The following is a 21,605-nucleotide window of genomic DNA, read 5'->3' as shown; positions in this document are numbered from 1 at the left end:
TACAGGATTTCAAAATATTGCAGTGTCCTAAGACACCATATCATAGTTCTTGTGCACTCTGCGACTCGCCATCATTCAGGCAAGAAAATAAGATGAGAATTGAATGAGTAGAAAGGACACAGTGCTTATCGCACAATTTGAGACTTTAAAAGAAACTGTATGAGAAAAACACAAAAACTGAAAAAAAAAACTGGGAAAATATTGTCATGCAGTATATAGTGATGGCGAATAATACAGTGGCAAAACTGTGAACGATGAAACTAACTTTTTATTGGGTGAACTTGGACCCACAAAACCAAGTTACACTCATAGCACAGCGATAGCAGCGAATGCGTTCAGTGATGCTCGAAATCTGATGTGCGCCGGTCAAGCGCGTTGGCTTTTATACATGAGCCATCAAATGTTCCAGAGTAATCGCTGGTGCCCGCGTTTCTTCTAGAAAGTTCGACACAATTCGCGGCTCACATGCAGTTGGAATATGCAAGCTTCGGTGACAGCACACAGCAGAAAGAACCACCGATAACATTCGAGAAACTTGCAGTGCATGCGGGCCCGTCCCGCACATCGCGATAACATTTGTTAGACAGTGAAATGCGGTCACCCGAAAAAGATAAAGAAGTACTCGTGTCAATATGCGTTTCAAGCTTCAAAACTGGGAAATAATGATTACGCACAAAGTAATAAAAGCACACTAAAATGCCTCCGCCGACGCTGACATTAGGCTCACCTGTAGTCTCATAACAGGATCTACAATGCACCAACAGGAACCCGCATATGCGTCAGAGGTGTGGGAGCAGGCATCGGCACATTGTCTGCGGTCTCCAAAGTAAAACTACACACGAGGACAAAAGGCACTGGTTAGCTTCGCTGTTGTGTTATTGCCAATGCAGTATGAGATTGCACGATGCAGTGACATATCTCCAGCATGATCTTATCGGCTCATCTGAAACTTGAAACATCCACCACGTTTTTCTTGCCATGGGAAGTAGAGGTGGCTTATGCTTCTCTTACAATAGGTGCGTGTCCAGTTCCAAGCTTTCTTTTTTTGTTTTGTTTAGAGAGGGTCACCTTGCTGCTTACACTCACAATGTGGCCAACATTGAAGTGACAGATCAACAACGGTGGATGAACAGCAGCATCCGGGTGCTAGTTGCCATAGCCACAGCCAATCGGAAGGCGCCTGCTAATCCACTGAGCCAATAAGAAGGATGCGTGCATTGCGAGCTTCGGCAAACCAGCCCCCGATGGTTTTACGTTTGCACTTTTCCTATGCAACCATCATCAGCAAGTATGCAGGGAACTGGAAGGTGGTACTCACTGAGCTTTTTAGAATGATACTGTCACAATACAAAGATGGTGGTGCTTGGCGGCGCGACAAACCAGAGATAGTGCCGTGAGCTCCAGTGTCACTGCGCAATTTTGAATTCCTTTCTCCCCGTTTGAGCTGATAAAATAATTTTTTTTTCTGACACTTATGGAGCATTTTTGTCATATCACTTTGATGCAGTCTAAATTAGGTATTATAGATGCCGAAACAAGTAGTTCCAAAAAATAGAATTTTTTCCAAGATTTTCGGTTTTCAAAACCCACGTCCCCCCTTAAGCACAGCATGGCCCACCATTAAACTTTGAACCTAATCAGTATTCAAGACAGCATAACTTCTCTATTTCTTCAGCTTCAGAGAGAAAAAAATCACTTCATTCTATCCAACAGTAAGTCTACTGATAAAAAATATTTTCCAGGCTTTCATGTACAAAGTGAGTTGTTATCAATGTTGTAATACTAATTTGATGTTTCACTTAAAAAATAAATGTGGACCATGCTATAATACATCTTGATTCCTAGGTTCTTGGTTTTTTTATAGCTGGCAACATTCTTGTGACATTAATGTGAGTGGACATGTGCAGCACCTTGTTTTTTTTTTCACAATATTCCTAAGCAGAAAGCTTTTTGTTAAATTTGCAAATATTCTATGCTCAATTCAATATTCAGCTTGTTTTCTTTGGTTCGATTCGATATTCGATTTCAAGTCTACTCGCACATCCCTAAGAAATAGTCATAATGCTTACACTGCATTTATGTCAAAACACTGTATAAGGAACTCTCGTCAGGACAGCATTTCTAGTGCCACCCACTTTTCCTCCATTTAAATTTCTGCACTCTTCACATGGCACTACCACCAGCACGGGAAGTACGCAGGAAGAGAGCGATCGTGAACGATGATGCCAGGAAATGTATGTAACGGGATCGTATCAACGAGGTTCTACTGCAGTAGGGGTGTGCGAATACATGACTGTTCAATCTTGAATTGAATAGTGAATGTTGTGCATAGTGAATCAAAACAAAGGCACTGTCTTACTCCTCAGAAGCCTCAAGTAGACTGGAGACAGTCCAAGCGACCTCGGTGTCTCGACAACCCTAACTAGATAAGCCATAGAACATATGGAGTAACTAAAAGTTGGTGTTCTTCAGAAAAGAACCAAAACACAGCGGTCGCAAATGAATGGCATTGCTTTTTCAATGAAACATGGTGAATGCTGGCTGGCTAATGTCAACTCGTGCAGTGGCTTAGCAGAGTGGCTTGCAAGGCCAGTGTTCATTTTCTTGTAAGCCAGTTAGTATGAATACACAGTAGTGAAGAGACACCTGGTGTGCAGCAAGCTTGGTAGAAGACTCCAAGCAGAGTACTGTGGTCGCTGAGTTCTAAACATAATTCGCAGGGCATGTGTGGGCCCTTTTGTGTGTGTGCTGTTAGCTAGTACAAGACTGCAGAATGCGTCCACATGTAAGTTTGTCACAGGGTTTAAAACAAGCTGTCCTTGTTCACCCTTCAGAAGCATCTACTAAAAAAACAGCAAAGTGCAAAATATAAAATACTAGCTTCTTAGCTACAGAGTAGAAAATTGGTGTTATAATTTATAAACTACAGTGTGAATTTGCATTTCCTTGGCCAGCCCAGATCATATGTGCCTCCTGAATTCCACACCGATGTCGTGCAGGTGGACCCCGAATACCCATTCTGTCAGGGGGCACGAGTCGACATCACAGCCGACACCCGCCTTTGCTTGACGGCCCAGGAGGCAGAGCAGTTCGCCGAGGAGATGCGTGAGTTGCCTCTTGTCTGGCTTAGGTTAGGCCTAGTGTGCGGTGCACACTCAGTGCGTCTGGCCACAACTTTGCCGCTGCGGTGGGTATGGTGCTGAATGCTAACTCTGGGTGAAAGACCGGGGCAGCAACAGAGCAGGAATGCTTGCTGGTTAAAGGCAAACTGAAGTGAAACTTAACTTGGGATAAATTGGCTCTAAATGCATGCAGGGTTTTGACTCCTGTGCCAATTGCACCATTTTGATACAAATGCTAATTCCTGTGCTGAACTGCGTCAAACGCACAAAATTGACCGAAATTGCACCACGCTGTACCAGAATGGCTTCGTCATGTGTGCCCTAGCAGTGGTCGCAACCAGCGAGTGGATTCATTCTCCGAAATTCCACACAGTGTGCGATGGCACCTCCTGCACAGATTCTTGTAATTTTCGCGCCTATAGCACTGGACCTTAAGCGCTTCTGGCAAGTGGCTGGCGTAAGCTGCTTCCACTCTTGGCAGTTGTTGCTGCAGTTGGAACGGCCAGGGCGGCTGTGTTTAGGGTGTACTAGAATACAGTTGAGTGGGTCAAGCAGTGCGGTGCTCCCTATAGCTGTGGCGCAAGAGAACGAAAAGTAGGTTGAGGGCGCAAACTGGATATTAGGGAGGCGCACGCTGCAGCGGGCTGAGCGGGTGGCGTCTCTGTCCCCAGGGCTGATATAACTGAAAACTATTCCAGTCTGTTTTTGGGCCCACATAAGTGAGGGGTGAGCCATTTTGACTTATCACGAAGGGCTAATGGCGGATTTGGTATAAAAACAGATTGGTATATTTTTACGTTAGATGAGCCCAGGGTCGATTGCGACTCTGGTTCTGCAATGACATATGATGACCCAGAAATTGCTACCGTGTCGATTGGACCGCATCATTTTAGAACATTTTCTGCTATCATCATGAGGGTCAGTGCAGTAATATGTAGTTCAACTGCCACTCGACCCACTCTTCCATATTACAGTGCGCTATAGACGCAAAGCGACCATCTACCACCGTGTGTTCTGATTGGCTTGCGACAAGGCGAAACTATTTCTATTATGTAGAAATGGCTTTGAGTAAACCACAATAGTTCATAACTCTGGCTTCTCCGTTAGGTCTGTTGGTGAAGTGCATTTCCAGGCGCTTCACCTACACTGTCGAGACAGTAAAAAAAAATGTATCTATAAAAAATGTCTTGGGCTACTTTCCGAAATTTCGGACTAACTATTGCAGAGTGCATGTTTTTGGGGATTGCTACCAAAATTTGCATGTACTAGGCAGCTTCAGTATCCTGGTAACCTGCTTCAAAATTCAGCTTAAAACGTTGCTTAGGACAGTTGCAGTACAGTGCTTGTGTTGGTTTATTCTGTACTCCATCATAGTTTCGAAGTGTGCCATCCCTTTATTCCACCAAAACTCAGATTGGCTCACTTCAAACTGCTTCAAAATGAAATTTCATTTGCTCTAAATTTCTCCAGAATGAAATTTTGTCTGCACGAAACTGCTCCAAACTGCTCCAAAATGCAAATTTACTTGGTCCTAAAACTGCTTCAAAATGACTTTATGCCTTTGTGCGTAACATATACTATCAATGTAATCTTCGCAAAGCTGCAGAGATGGTAATTTGCTTATTAGCAGGCAGACAGCAGACGAAGAGTGTAGCTGGTGGTGAGCAGTAGTGATGCGGATGTACACGATTGCTGATCTCTCAGTTTCACCTAGGTGCCCAGGTGATTTCACCACTCACTCATTCACCACTTACCATATTTACTTTCATAATGATTGCACTCTTGTAATGATTGCACCCCTTAATTTTGTCGTCAAAATTATATTTTTTCTCTTTCTTTCCCGCATGACGATCGCACCCCGAACTTGCCGCAGCGATATGTCGTGTGCCAAGTCTAGCTGATGATGATTGTGCTTACCATCTGTCAAATGCTGTCGAATGCTACGCGAACTACTCTTCAAGACTTACTAAGCGGTCTGCACGTACCAAACAGATTCTTAAACAGATGCCCCATTTTATTCCTTTCATCACTTTCCACACTTCCAAGAAAAAAAAAATCTACAACCAAGCTTGCCTTGACTTTCTACAGTCGAACCTCGATATATCGAACAGCGCGGTGATCGCAAAATAGTTCGATATAGCCAGAATTCGATATATAAAATCACGTAGAAAACGCGTAAAAAATTAGCGCAAATCAATCAGTGAACCAATCGTGGCGCAATAGATACTCACATGAAGCTTCAAACAAAGTATTTATTTAGTTCGCTGAAAGTACTGAAGCAGCGTAGCCTGCTTCATATTGGCAACCGCGTGCTTGACCACGGCGTCCTCATCATAGTCCAAACGGTCCACAAGAGACAGTCCAGTGCCTTCTATTGCGCCGCAGTAGCGGCGTACAACGGCCAAAGCAGCTACAGCCTCAGTTGCAGTCAGGAGCGGGGCAACATCAGCGCTTGCTGGATCAGCCTCGGCAGCGTCTTCGTTTGGCCGCTCAGCAGTCACTTCTGCCGCGATCTCCACGTCTGTTAACTCCGCCACTGTTCCGTTGCTGTCGTCACCGCCAACAAAGTCCGCAATGCACATGATGTGTGGCTCAGTACCAACAAAGCGCTCCAACTGGCTCCACGGCCGCCTCGATCACGCGCGCGCGGCGGGGGCAAGCCTCGCCGTGCGCGCATAGGTGCGCGCGTGATCGAGGCGGCTGTGCTGGCTCCAAGCCGCCACGCGTTTACGCCGCTACGTTCAAATGGCGCCCTCGGCGCAACCGATGTGGGCAGCTGTCGTACGCAGCAGTCTGGAACGCGATCGCGCCGCCGCTATCTTCGAGAGTGTTGCGGGAAAGCTCGCCTCCTGTCAACAGAGCGCACTTGGTCTGCGGCGGCAGAGTTCGATATATCCATTTTACATCCAGCCCCGTTCGAAATAAAGAATTAAAAATGCATGCGATTTTCCATGTGATATAGAAATTGTTCGATATACGCAATAATTCGATATATCCGTGTTCGATATATCGAGGTTTGACTGTAATTTGTAGGCTTTATAATGGTTGTCATTGACAACAACAACAACAACAAAAAAAAGCACCTTTCGATTCCTCTCGTTTGCACTCGTGGGTATGCAACAAATTGCAAGTGGCAACGACAGTAGCCACATTTAGGATGATACGTCAGAAGTGTACTCTATTCATACGCCGATGCTGGTAACACAGCTAAGATTTTCGCCCACCCTTAGCGGAAATATGCCATATTAAGATTGTAGTGAAGACAAATGACAGTTTTTACAGCATGCCCGCCATGTGTTTCTATGTCACTGGCAGTTGAGCCCGCCCATCTCTGTTTCTGTCCCCTCAATGTACTTTATTGCCGCACACTTGCCGATATTAACGATATTATTCATTCCTGATATGGAAAAAAAACTGTTTCAATGCACGTAATGTGCTCACGAGAAGAAAAGAAATCGTGTACTGCATGTTCGGCTTGCTCCACTGGCCGCCATTTTTATTTTGATGTCCTGTATTGTTTCAGCGGCTGCTGCCTTTTTGTTGACCTGTTGTCATCCTGCAGCAAACGTGGGATAAAAAAAAAAGAAATTCTTTTTGCGGAAGATTAACCCCACGCAATTATCGCACCCTTGAATGGGCGTCATTTTTTTTTTTTTAAGTGCGATCATTAAGCAAGTAAATATGGATATGGCTTAAAAGAACTTCTTTCTGTGGGGCCTAGTTGGTGCATACTTAACAAATTTTTAAAGTGCGAAAGACATGGCACAAGAGGAAGATCTAACACAAGACAAGTGCTACTTTCAACTGGTTATTCCACAATGTCGTCATGAAATATGATACCGTCCTTGCTGAACTCAATTAGCAAACCTGCCTTTTATATTTGGATGACGTTGTTGTGTTCTTAAGCACGTTTGACGAACATCTCGCACGACCTAAGAGTGTCCTCGCTGCGATCCGTACTGCCGACCCCACCATAGTGTTACTTTGGGTTCCAAGAGCTCAGATTTCTAGGCCATGTAGTTGGCCCTAAAGGCATCCAATCAGACCCTGAAAAATTAACTGCCGTTGCTGAGTTTTTACCACTCACAGGCTAGAAGGCTATACAGTGCTTCCTTGGTTTGTGCACATATTATAGGTGCTTTGTGGAGGGATTCTCAAGAACGGCTTTCGTTTGGGCCAACGAGCAACAGTGATTGAATTGTGCCAGCATTTGCAAGCTTCCCCAATACTTGCTCATTTCAACGAACATGCTGACACAGATTCTGTGGGGTCTCGTGTGGGATATCTCACACCGTACTCTTGGGACAAAGGAACGACAACACAGTAGTGCAAACAATCACAAGGGCATTTATTGCACCTTTCATACATCAATGCCTGCTAGCCGAGTTGCTATCCACAAAACATGCCGATGGGCGCGCGACAAATCTAGAAGTCCGACTCACCGCGTCCTCGCGAGCGAATATGTTCGCCCCATGCTGGATCCCAACGCCTGGTCGTTCGCGTGTATGGTCACGCGAATCGTGGAGCGTTCGAAGGCGGCCACGCGAGGCGATCTCGCAGATGCATCGGTCGCCACGCGCTCGCGGGAGACATCCCCCGCCGCGCGCCGACCCGCCGGGAAAGAGCGTCGCTCCACGTGCGGGACGGCACGTCCGTCCCGCCGGCTGGCTCGAACCCAAGAGAGAGCGCCTTGTCTCGCCCGCACCCAAGTAACCGCGCAGCGGCGCGACGCTCGCACCATCTCTCGCACCACGCTTGAACCACTCCAACGCCGCGGCCCACGCCGTGACGCCGCACGGAGACGGGGCTATGCGTGAAAACAAGCTATCAGGGGAGGCGCGAGGGTCGCGCATCCCCACAATTCATACTGGCACAATCCTTGTGCAGTGGCAAGATGGTGCAGAATGTATCATTGCTCATGCAAGCCAGTGTCAGCCTTGCTGAGACTAACTGCTCAACCACTGGAAAAGAGTGCTTAGCAGGTGTTTGGGCAATTAGCAAGTTCCGACCCTACTTTCACGGTAGGGTCGGAACGTCTTTATTTTTTAAGATATCTGGGTACGTTCACACCACCAAACTATAAGGAATTGCAAAGTCTCATGAAGATGTGTTTATTAGTTCCAAAGTTATTGAGGCCTAACTGGGTGGTTCATGTGTATGCCTGAGAAAGAGCCTGAAGAAATCCCAGGACATCGTAGCAAGCTGAAATTCACTGTGATGATCCCTTGATAGATATCCCAGGAGGCTACAAAGCCCCCCTTTCTTTAACTTCCCCTCCAAAAAGCTTTAACACAACAATTTGATGTAGCCAATAATGACCACATTCATCAAAAATTAATTGCTTATTTTAAGTTAACTGCACCAGCTTTCAAAAAGTAAGCTTGTTACACCCTGGCAAAGTAATTCAGGAACAGATTAAAAAAACATGGCACCCAAATATGAAGCGCGGTTCTTGAGATATCGCCTTCCCCAGCACCACTACTACCCGCCGTGGTTGCTCAGTGGCTATGGTGTTGGGCTGCTGAGCACGAGGTCGCGGGATCGAATCCCGGCCATGGCGGCCGCATTTCGTTGGGGGCGAAATGCGAAAACACCCGTGTACTTAGATTCAGGTGCACTTTAAAGAACCCCAGGTGGTCGAAATTTCCGGAGTCCTCCACTACGGCGTGCCTCATAGTCAGAAAGTGGTTTTGGCACGTAAAAGCCCCATAATCTAATTTTTAATTTAGAACCACTACTAGCAAAAAAATCCATTCTGAGAAAACAGGCCTTAAAGTTGAACACGTGTTTTTATTAGAAAGCTCCTGCAGAGCTTCTAATTAGCTCTTGTGGCTCCAGGCACACTCAGTGTGTCGGATTCTTGACTGGTGATGACCGACAGCACAGTTCTGCCGCTGCAAGCGTCTACGCAGTCAGCACTCGCTGCGGAAGATTGGAAGTTCAGTGCAAGTACAAGTCGCACAGAGTGCTTCCATGCACCGAACATCTGCATTATCTTGTGCTTCATTCCCAGCATCACATGCAACAATGATGGTGAAAACCACAGAACTAGTGAAAAAAAAAAAGCTGGCAAAATAATCTAAAAGCTAGTGCAAGATGATGAGCAGCTCGCAAGGAGACGTCTGTTAAGGTGGTCGGAGCAAGGGGCGGCATCGTAGGAAGCAGCTGCCGCTGCCGCCCGCACAGCAGCCAATGGCAGGTGTGCTTTAGCCAGCTGGATTTGAATGTGCTGCTCCGGCCAATCAGCACATCGCATAGCATCGCGGAAAAACACCAACAGCGCCTCAACCATGCCGCCGATGCCATTTTGCAAGGTGGCAAAACAGAGACAAACAATTCACAGTCAAAACGACACCAAGATGCCGCGGGCAAGCCGCACGGGCCAGCAATGGCGTGCGCATGAAGTTTGTCTTAATTTCGACATTTGCGCGTGTTTTGTGTGCCGCGAGCGTTCTTTATTTTACTTTGCCGTTGAATTAGGTGCCGATAATTACAGAACAGGTAGTTTGTGAGTGCGGTTGCCACGGTACCCAGGTCGAGAATTCGGAGTCTTCCCTTATCCTTCGGCAACTTACGCACCTGCCAAGCTGCACAACCAGTTGTCCCTTTCCTGAGAAAATGAAAGACGACCCTTTACAAGATAAGCTTGGTTCGAGTTGGAACAGGAGACACATATGCCACGTACTTAAGGAATGAAAACAGAAGTGTGCGAAGAAATTTCGCTTGAGCCGTCAATGGACATGACAACGCGCTGAATTCCTGAGTGGTTTCAAGCTTCTCCTTAGCTTGCTGCCAGTTTTCAGAAGACAGATCATCGGAGGAAATCGGAAACCAAGAATGCGCAACCGCATTTTTGCAGGAAGACCATAATTGTGTTGCGGACTGAACGAAGCTTGCACCACTCGCCACGCAGTAAATGTCCATGACATCCAAGACGATGCAAGCTGATGCTTTGTCCGGGACGACAATATGCCATGTGCAAAACGCCAACACCACCACCTGTCGCCAAGGCTGTGAAGCGTATGTGGGTTCAGGCGAGCACTGTTTCCACGCTGTCATGTTTGCATTCTTGATTGTGATTTAATGCTTCTGTGAGCCTTGAGTGATTTCTTGAAACAACTGTTACGTAGTTGGGTGCTTTAACACGTATAAAAGCTTGCCAGGCTGACGCTTAATTTCTGGTGCTGCTTCATGAGCAAAAGCGACGGCGGTGGTGGATCGCGGTGGTTCGACGGAGAAGGTAGGCAATCGCACTTCGTTTATTGCAGTTTTCGAGCAATTACATTTTTTTTTTCTTGCTTGATGTTTTCTAAATTTTCTAAGTTTTCTAAATATTTCTAAATTTTCACTACACTCATGGCTCCGAAAAAATCACGTACAAGAAGTTTATATTAGACAAACAATCATTCCTTGACGCCGTGTCGAACCTTGACTGGTCCCCCATCTTTTCTAAAAATGATCCACAACAAGCATTTGCACTGTTTATCTCTATGCTTAAGTCATGTGTTGATCATCATTCCATTCAAGTTAAATGCAAGAAGAAGTACGCGTCCCCTCAAAATCCATGGATAACAGATAAGCTCTTAGCTTTAATGCGCAAAAAGGATAATCTTTATAAGAAAACCAAACGACAACCATTTAACAAGAATTTAGCCATCCGGTACAAAAAGTTTTCTAACCAGCTTTCTGGCACATTGAAAAAAGCTAAAAAAACATGGTACGAAAGGAAAATTTTGGAATGCGGTAAAAACGTAAAAAAGAAATGGGAAATTGTTAACTCCTTCTTAAACAGGGCAAATAATCGCGAAGCTATAACAGAAATTGCATATCAGGGTATGGTATACCAGACCGCCAAAGAAATAGCTGATGCATTTGCTGATTTCTTCTTTAGCAGCGAGCTACAGCCGCCTGCGCATGACAATCCCGTGCCCCAGCGCCTGCCACATTCTTTCTTTTTATTTCCAACTACATCTCAGGAAGTTCTAAACATTATAAACAACATGAAAATAACCGGCGCCGGCATCAATAAATTACACCCTTCCCATATAAAATTAATTGCACCCCTAATAAGTGATGTCCTTGCAGACATAATCAACGTCATGTTTAAATCAGGCAGTTTCCCACAAGAGCTAAAACAAGGCAAGATCACCCCAATTTTTAAGAAAGGTGACCGCTCACTAATTTCCAATTATCGCCCCATCTGTGTATTACCATTCTTTAGTAAGGTAATCGAAAAGCTAATAGAAAAATGTTTAACTAATTACCTTACAAAATTTAACATTCTCTCACCATTCCAATACGGCTTTCGCTCGGGTTACTCGACCGAACTGGCTCTCGTTGCTCTAACCGATCAACTAAAACTAGCTATCAATGAAGGGAATTATGCAGCGTCAGTGTTTGTAGATTTAAGCAAAGCGTTTGAGAAAATAAATCACCGCATCTTATTTCGTAAGCTTGAATCATTGGGAATCACCGGCCCAGCGCTCTTGTTACTACAAGATTACTTAACAGACAGAATGCAAGTAGTAACCATTTCAGCCGTTCATTCTAAAACCATGTTCACTAATATTGGTGTGCCCCAGGGTTCCATATTGGGTCCGCTTTTGTTTTTGTTATACGTGAATGATCTGCCTAACTGCCTGTCCTTTTCGAAATGTATACTTTATGCAGATGATACTACTATTATTAATTCCAATAAATGTATTACAACCTTAGTATCTAACCTTAATAGCGTCTTACACAGCCTGATGGAGTGGTGCCAAATTAACCAGCTACAGATAAACCCGTCTAAAACAAAATTTGTTGTATTCACTTCCCACCAACGAACACTTCACTCCATTCCTCCTATCTTATTAGGCGGAAGTCCTATCCCTGCAAGTTTTTCATGCAATTATCTTGGCATAGAAGTAGACAAACATCTTAAATTTACTGAACACATAACCAAACTAAAACAGAAGATTACCTACGGGATTAGGGTACTTCTAAAAGCATGAAACATATTTGACCATCAAATATTACTATCATTATACTTTTCATTTATTCATTCCCACATTATTTACTGCATTACTTGCTGGGGAAACACTTACGTAACCCATTTAAACTCATTGCAAATTCTACAGGATCAGGCTATTAGGATAATTACATTTAGCCCATATAATAACAACGCCTCATATCTTTTACGAACTAATCACATTCTTACAGTCACACAACTCGTTAAATATAATCTAGGTACCTTTTTGTTCCGCCAAATCAATTACACACGATGCGATAGCTTGTTACCACAGTCTTCTCTATTAAATACTAATATTACCAGGTTTGCAATAAATAGGAACTTCATTTTACCTAAAATCCATACTAATTATGGCAAACAGAGCATCCTTTTTTCATCTATCGCATTTACATAAAAATTTACCAATTTACATAAAAACACTTAAAATTCACGAATTCAAGAAACAACTAAAAGATTACATTATGTCGAATACTGATGCCTAGTCCATACTCATAACCATTCTTTCAGGGTCCCTTCATTTCATTTTAATTGCCATACTGTTAGGTTTCTGTTTTTGCATCACATATACATTCGAGTTAACAAATTCTACTGTGTTCGTCACGTCATCTACGCAGTTACTTCATCAGTTGTCAACGAGATTGTGTTACAGAGCTTTTCTTTTCATGACATTTATGCATATGTAATTCTTCAATCATGGTATTCATACTAAAACCTGTAATTTTTTAACAATTTGTTGAAAACTGCTGTACTTTTGTTTTATTACGTTTACTTTGTAAAGGAGGTCCCATTGCAGTCTTTGACTCCGGGACCTCCTCCTGAATATTAACAACTTGTAATCATTCTAACGATCTCAATAAAAACTGATTCTGATTCTGATTCTGATGTCGCTGAATCTTTGGTGAATGCTTCTATATTTAAACTTACATTAGATTATTAAATTATGGGGGTTTTATGTGCCAAAACCACGATCTGATAATGAGGCACGCCATACAGGGGGACTCCAGAAATTTTGACCACCAGGGGTTCTTTAACGTGCACCTAAATCTAAGTACACGGGTGTTTTCGCCTCCCCGAAATGCAGCCATCGTAGCTGGTATTCAATCCCGCGACCTTGTGCTTAGCAGCCCAACACCATAGCCGCTAAGCAACCACGGCGGGTGATTTAAACTTGGTCGCCTCATCTACAGTCCAGAAGATGCAATAAACATTAGGTTGTTCTTACGGATGAGGTGCAATGCCCCCTTCGAGAAAAAAAAAAATTGGAAAAGCCAAGCCAGAGAATGATGAGCAGAGCTGTGAAACGCTCATTGCGGTTAGGCGCTTTGAACAAAGGGCTCCCTGTTATAAAGCAGGTGACGGTGCTTTCGAAAAAATGTCACACAATCACCGATGCGTTGCACAGACTCGGCTGTTGCTCTACCTATCGATGGTACTGAAATGCGACCTGCAGCATAGAACGTTCGGTGTGCGCTTGCCTCAGCTATCTGTATGTTGACTGTACAACCGGGCGTCTGTGAGCATTAAAGGCTTTTGAGAGAGCATTCAACCTCATTTTGAATGCCTCTTGATATTTCGCGGTAATGAAAAACACCTGAATTTCGAAGCCCTGATGTCTGCAACTAATGCATATTCACTTTACTCCAGCTGCGCCATGCGTTGTGGTCAATTCTGAAACTTTCATGTTTCTTTTTTTATTTTCTTGCTAGTTGTGCTAGCTAGTGCTTGTTCTATTTTTCTTCTGTATGAAATGGGTCAATATATGCTCATGTTGCTTCACTGTAGTTGTCTCTGCTTTAAAGATGATTTCAACGTAGCATGTGGTTTACAAGAAATATTTAATGCCATGGTCTGTATTTGCTTTCAAACTACTAATATTGTTTGAACGTACTATTTTAACTAAATAAAAAGTGCTGCATTGGCTATTCAGACTCGGGGCACAACAGGCGATACAAAATGTGCTTTAATTCTGCATTTGAGTGCAAGGGTAATACTAGTAAAAATGGTGGTGACACTAAAAAATAACATACAATATAAAAGCAATGTGCTGTTGACTAACCAGGGAGGCAAATTTTCAGCTATGGCGTCTTCTGGGGCCGTATTATGAAACAATCACCTTCCACGATACTATCACCTTGGCCACGCCTCCATCAATGGCGCACGCTGCTTGGCTGTTTTGGCAAAACCGAAAAATAACTACCATCATCTAGTAGTTTATGTCTGCATCATTCTAACGTCACGGTGTCGTTGGGTGTTCCGGGCATATATAGAATAAACGAACACATCTTTTGGCATTCGGTTGCTGGTGGAGTCTAGTAGAGTCAAGAGAGGTGTTAGTTTATAGTTGTCTTTTTGGTGGCGTCTTACACGTGTTGTTTCGCGGCAATATTTGTTGATTATTGGTGGTGTCGTTTTATACTATCACCTTAATTGTGCTTCGCGACCGCGTTAGTTGTAGCACAATTTATTAATTAAAATAAAACATCTCACACTTCCTTTTTCAATTTATTTTACCTAAAGCGACCGTAGCCAACCTTAGTCAGTGCGCAAAACCCGTACTGCGGCCAGCGCACTCGGAAACAACACACCCGAGCCGCTCTGCACTTGCAAGGTACGCTCTCTCGTGCTATGTGAAGTGTTCAGGAGCACATATTGGTAGTGCACGCAGACATCACGAGTAACCAGTCACTTGATTTATTGAATGTACAACCGGCTACTGGCAATCGGCTACCGTTGCGATAGTACTATCGCGACGGTGAAACTATCGCAGAATGCAAACGTTTCAGAATACGGCCCCCTGTATATCACTCGCCTGCTCCCGTGAAATCATTGAAATGCTCTGCTTGTTTAACAATGGAACATGTGGAATCTATGCTGTGCAGACAGTGGTAAGACGAAAGCATGAAAAAAATCAGCCCATAATTATTGCCGAAATCCTGTACATGCTGTTTTTCTCAAGCTCATAGTGCTGGTATGCAAGCTTTATTGTCTTTGGTTTCTCATGTGGCTCCACCTGTACGAACCATTTGCAGGCGCGACAGTGCTCGCTCAGCTTACTATAAAAATACACGACATCTAAATGAAGCAAGTGTGTGCATAAAGAATGTTGGTTCACGGGTCAACAAGTGAAGCCTTTAGCGGCCAGGACGTTATAATGAAAGCAGCATACTGGCAATGAGCTCCACTTGATGGGCAAGCTTGTTGATGCTCATCTGCAGCAAACACTTGGCACGTGAAGAGAGAATGTCGTCCCAGACAGCCCTGAAGTCGGACGCATGCCCACTATTGTACACTGCGATTTCCTTGCGCACACTGACACCGCCGCGCAGGGTCGTCTGCGTCAGCAGGCATTTGGTGTGTTGTGACGCCACGTACCCGAGCACACGAGGGTTGGACCCTTCCGCGTGTAGCCGTGCGCGGCTTAGCCATGTCTGGGGAAAGGGGGATCCTGGGGGTTGAGCCAATGCTGGGTGTTCGGACCTTTATGGCCCCCCGGCGGAGGCAACACACCTCTTTGGCCTCTGCTTCACATAGACGGCCCCTCCAGAATGACCACCTGGAGGACATCGGCAGTCGCCTTTTCCTCTCTCTCTCTCTCCGCAAACCTTCGTCTTTCTCTCTCAGTTTTGACCTTTCCTGTCTTCTTCTCACTTCCTTTTACTTCCTTTCTTCTTGGCGGCAAGGGTTAACTTTGTGTGGCTATCCTGCCTTGGGTACACCATATTTGGTTATAGTGATGGTGTACGACTGGCATCGTGCAGACTTGTACGCAAGCTCTGCCGCGTCCCCTCGTTGGGCTCCGTCGTGGGCGGTCAGCACTTGCCGAATTTTTCTTGCGTTTTCATGGAAACTTGTTTCCCCCCACTTCCTGATCGCATTCAGAGATGAGGGCGCACCGAAGATTTATTCCAGTTTTTCGGACGCCAAATTCAAAACTTACCCTGCCTTAATGTTATTCACTCTGAAAAGTTAGACAAACTAGTGCGAACCATTTCACCGTTCCTTGTGTCAAAGTCCTTGACTGATATTTTTTGTCCAGGTTACAAGGCGTCGAGGATGGCAAGTGGTGACCTCCTCTTGGAGCTCTGCGACCAGAAGCAATATGACAAACTATTGAAGTTAAATGTCATTTGGGGAGACCCACATAACAGTAACCCCGCACCGTACAATGAACACCACCCGCAGTGTTGTGTCAGATGATGATTTACTTGAGCTGACTGAAGCGGAACTCCTGGAGGGCTTCAGCGCACAAAATGTGATCAATGTCAGAAGAATTAAGATGAGGCGAGATGGTAAAGAGATTCAGACGAAGCGCTTAATAATCACTTTGGTTCAAGTGTCCTGCCCGAGTCAATCGAGGCCAGGTACATCAAGCTCCGTGTTAGGCCGTACGTGCCAAATCCGTTTTGATGTTTCAAATGCCAGCGTTTTGGCCACAGTTCGCAGAGCTGTCGGGGCCACCAAACATGTGCGAAATGCAGTGCCCGTGAACACACCACTGAAGCTTGTGAGAACGCTCTCCACTGTGCAATCTGTGATGGGGAGCGCGCCGCGTACTCGTGGTCGTGCCCATCCTGGAAAAAAAGAAAAAGCAATTGTAACGATCAAAGTAAAAGAGAATATATCATTCAAGGAGGCACGCAGGTAGGTTTCATACCTGCCCAAGAAAACCTTTGCCGATGTGACGCATCAGGGGCCAGTGACACAACGGCTTCCAGCAGCTGGCCGACCCACAGGCAGTGAGTCGGCAGTTACGCCATCTGTGCCTGCGGCGGTTGCAGCTAGCGCTGCTACGCCAACCCAGCAGACGGGGCCAGTGACCCCGAAGGTGGGCACAGCCAAGGCTGCCCCAACCTGCCCGGCCCCTTCCAGCGCTGGCAACAGCCGGCACAGCCAAATCCCTCAGGGAGCCCCATCGACCTCCGAGCTGGTGGGCGCAGGAGTCTTGCCCCCCAAGGCGGGACTCTCGGGTAACTTCTCGCTCGCAAGAGTACGTATCCGGCGCGTCGCAAGAGGCAATGGACACTACACCTATCCTCAAGGCACACCAAGCGCCTAAAGAGCGGCAAGGCTCCCTCGAACACTTCAGAAAGGGCAAAACCCCTATTACAGGGCCTCGAAAGAGCTCTGTAATCTAATCTCTGTAATTAATACTTCTGTTTCTGTACACACAGCACCAATTGACTTCCAATCATCATCATCATCATCAATCAGCCTGGTTACGCCCACTGCAGGGCAAAGGCCTCTCCCATATTTCTCTAACAACCCCGGTCATGTACTAATTGTGGCCATGCCGTCCCTGCAAACTTCTTAATCTCATTCGCCCACCTAACTTTCTGCCGCCCCCTGCTACGCTTCCCTTCCCTTGGGATCCAGTCCGTAACCCTTAAATACCATCGGTTATCTTCCCTCCTCATTACATGTCCTGCCCATGCCCATTTATTTTTCTTGATTTCAACTAAGATGTCATTACCTCGCGTTTGTTCCCTGACCCAATCTGCTCTTTTCTTATCCCTTAACGTTACACCTATCATTCTTCTTTCCATAGCTCGTTGCATCGTCCTCAATTTGAGTAGAACTCTTTTCGTAAGTCTCCAGGTTTCTGCCCCGTTGGTGAGTACTGGTAAGACACAGCTATTATATACTTTTCTCTTGAGGGATAATGGCAACCTGCTGTTCATGATCTGAGAATGCCTGCCAAACGCACCCCAGCCCATTCTTATTCTCCTAATTATTTCCGTCTCATGATCCGTATCCGCCGTCACTACCTGCCCCAAGTAGGTGTACTCCGTTACGACTTCCAGTGCCTCGCTGCCTATTGTAAATTGCTGTTCTCTTCCGAGACTGTTAAACATTACTTTAGTTTTCTGCAGATTAATTTTTAGACCCACTCTTCTGCTTTGCCTCTCCAGGTCAGTGAGCATGCATTGCAATTGGTCCCCTGAGTTACTAAGCAAGGCAATATCATCAGCGAATCGCAAGTTACTAAGGTACTCTCCATTAACTTTTATCCCCAATTCTTCCATATCCAGGTCTCTGAATACCTCCTGTAAACATGCTGTGAATAGCATTGGAGAGATCGTATCTCCCTGTCTGACGCCCTTCTTTATTGGGATTTTGTTGCTTGCTTTATGGAGGACTACGGTGGCTGTGGAGCCGCTATAGATATCTTTCAGTATTTTTACATACGGCTCGTCTACACCCTCATTCCATAATGCCTCCATGACTGCTGAGGTTTCGACAGAATCAAATGCTTTCTCGTAATCAATGAAAGCTATATATAAGGGTTGGTTATATTCCGCACATTTCTCTATTACCTGATTGATAATGTGAATATGATCTATTGTTGAGTAGCCTTTACGGAATCCTGCCTGGTCCTTTGCTTGACAGAAGTCTAAGGTGTTCCTGATTCTATTTGCGATTACCTTAGTAAATACTTTGTAGGCAACGGACAGTAAGCTGATCGGTCTATGATTTTTCAAGTCTTTGGTGTCTCCTTTCTTATGAATTAGGATTATGTTAGCGTTTTTCCAAGATTCCGGTACGCTCGAGGTCATGAGGTATTGCGTATACAGGGTGGCCAGTTTCTCTAGAACAATCTGTCCACCATCCTTGAACAAATCTGCTGTTACCTGATCCTCCCCAGCTGCCTTCCCCCTTTCCATATCTCCCAAGGCTTTCTTTACTTCTTCCGGCGTTACCTTTGGGACTTCAAATTCCTCTAGACTATTTTCCCTTCCATTATCGTCGTGAGTGCCACTGGTACTGTATAAATCCCTATAGAACTCCTCAGCCACTTGAACTATCTCATCCATGTTAGTAATGATATTGCCGGCTTTGTCTCTTAACGCATACATCTGATTCTTGCCGATTCCTAGTTTCTTCTTCACTGTTTTTAGGCTTCCTCCGTTCCTGAGAGCATGTTCAATTCTATCCATATTATACTTCCTTATGTCAGCTGTCTTACGCTTGTTGATTAACTTCGAAAGTTCTGCCAGTTCTATTCTAGCTGTAGGGTTAGAGGCTTTCATACATTGGCGTTTCTTGATCAGATCTTTCGTCTCCTGCGATAGGTTGCTGGTATCCTGCCTAATGAAGTTACCACCGACTTCCATTGCACACTCCTTAATGATGCCCACAAGATTGTCTTTCATTGTTTCAACACTAAGGTCCTCTTCCTGAGTTAAAGCTGAATACCTGTTCTGTAGCTTGATCTGGAATTCTTCTATTTTCCCTCTTACCGCCAACTCATTAATCGGCTTCTTATGTACTAGTTTCTTCCGTTCCCTCCTCAGGTCTAGGCTAATTCGAGTTCTTACCATCCTGTGGTCACTGCAGCGCACTTTTCCGAGCACGTCCACATCTTGTATAATGCCAGGGTTAGCGCATAGTATGAAGTCTATTTCATTTCTAGTCTCGCCGTTCGGGCTCCTCCACGTCCACTTTCGGCTATCCCGCTTGCGGAAGAAGGTATTCATTATCCTCATATTATTCTGTTCCGCAAACTCTACTAATAACTCTCCCCTGCTATTCCTAGCGCCTATGCCATATTCCCCCACTGCCTTGTCTCCAGCCTGCTTCTTGCCTACCTTGGCATTAAAGTCGCCCATTAGTATAGTGTATTTAGTTTTCTCTCTACCCATTGCCAATTCCACGTCTTCATAGAAGCTTTCGACTTCCTGGTCATCATGACTGGATGTAGGGGCGCAGACTTGTACAATCTTCATTTTGTACCTCTTATTAAGTTTCACAACAAGACTTGCCACCCTCTCGTTAATGCTATGGAATTCCTGTATGTTACCAGCTATATTCTTATTAATCAGGAATCCGACTCCTAGTTCCCTACTCTCCGCTAAGCCCCTGTAGCACAGGACGTGCCCGCTTTTTAGCACTGTATATGCTTCTTTTCGCCTCCTAACTTCACTGAGCCCTATTATATCCCATTTAGTGCCCTCTAATTCCTCCAATAGCACTGCTAGACTCGCCTCACTAGATAACGTTCTAGCGTTAAACGTTGCCAGGTTCATATTCCATTGGCGGCCTGTCCGGAGTCAGTGATTCTTAGCACCCTCTGCTGTGTTGCAGGTCTGACCGCCGCCGTGGTCAGTTGCTTCGCAGCTGCTGGGGACTGAGGGCCGGCGTTTGATTGTTGTGTTCATATAGGAGGTTGTGGCCAAGTACTGCACCAGGGTGGCCAATCCTGCTCTGGTGAGGGTGTGCGTTACCGGTTCTGGTCACCGGGATCAGGTCACACTCCAGGCCTGTTTGTGCAATTTTATCAACACGCGGATTTTTTTAAAAATTTTTTTTTAAGTCCGGTGGAAAATTGCCGGCACCGGGATTCGAACCACGGACCTCTTGCACGCGAGGCGGGTGTTCTACCTCTATGCCACCGCTGCTCCTGTTATGTTATGCTCCTGCTCCTGTTATGCTACTCGGCGCAGAACCGCTCTTTGATACCGGCGCTGTCCTAGGTTGCCTGAAAGAAGTTGTGCTACATGTTGTTATTAGCCCCATTAGTTTGTAGCGCCTCCTCTCTTCAGAGGATGCCGCTGTGATAATTAATTTGAATAGCACACCCCTCTAGGCCCTTGTGTTGCAAGGGCTCTGGCGAGGCAGTAGTGCACTAAGCAATTTAGCATCTCGCATATTTTGTATAATACATCATTGTTTCTTAAATGTATTTTAATGATCATAGTACACGTCATTAATCATTGCCATAAATTTATTGCGTGTACATTTTGTGCAATTTTCACCAACTGTTTTAGGCCTCTTTAGAGCCACGTCACATTAAATTCACAGAACCCATCAGACCAATACGTATTCATCACCACTGGCATGGCGCTCTTTGGCCATACCTGGCCCTTGCACCATTAAACCTCAAACATCATCATCACACTGACACCGTAGAAGCAACTATCTGGGACGCGCACAAGTGGCAAATTGCATGCACGCACTTCAGTCATGCCTGCAGTGGAAGCAGGCGTCTCTGGCACAAGTCCCGCCTGCGGTTCCAACATCCGCCGCTATGCGGCTTTCAGTGGCGCCCCTATAGGCGCTGCACATGGTGTATAGACAAGTCATCCGCATAGGCAAAGAGTACAACCGGAGGCCAACCTGGTGGAAGTAGGAGCCTGCCAATTCTACTGTCAAAGGACAACCTCTGCAAAAGTGGTTCAAAAGTAAGGACGTAGAGAGCAGGTGAGAGAATATCCCCCTGCCGTACACCACGTCCCACAATGAATCAGGGTGCGCACAGGTCCTTGAAAACCTTGAAAACCCTTGAATTTGAATATTTGGTTTTCAAGGCCCTTGAAAATCCTGGACTTTTTGCTGCTCCTTGAAAATCCTTGAATTCCTAGCGTAGTACATGCAAATGACTATTATTTAAAAAAAACGCAGTTGAAATATTGGTATTTTCAGTACCGTGTTTCAATATGTGCATTTCAGGCGTAAAAAATCAGTGTGTGCTAATA

The 21,605-nt window shown here is 45.2% G+C and overlaps 1 protein-coding gene across 2 annotated transcripts in view; it reads left to right on the top strand.

Annotated features, from left to right (window-relative positions):
* Ube4B (Ubiquitination factor E4B) overlaps positions 1 to 21,605 on the top strand; it is a 453,934-nt gene that overhangs the window by 283,031 nt on the left and 149,298 nt on the right. For both annotated transcript variants that reach the window (XM_065440684.2, XM_065440682.2), the window contains one exon: positions 3,000 to 3,105. In XM_065440684.2, coding sequence (XP_065296756.1) covers positions 3,000 to 3,105 — 106 coding nt within the window. The remainder of the gene's footprint in view (positions 1 to 2,999; positions 3,106 to 21,605) is intronic.

Source organism: Dermacentor albipictus, chromosome 2 (genome assembly GCF_038994185.2).
Source record: "Dermacentor albipictus isolate Rhodes 1998 colony chromosome 2, USDA_Dalb.pri_finalv2, whole genome shotgun sequence".
Lineage (NCBI taxonomy): Eukaryota > Metazoa > Arthropoda > Arachnida > Ixodida > Ixodidae > Dermacentor > Dermacentor albipictus.
The sequence above is the reverse complement of the archived record's forward strand: the minus strand, read 5'-3'. Positions and strand labels throughout refer to the sequence as shown.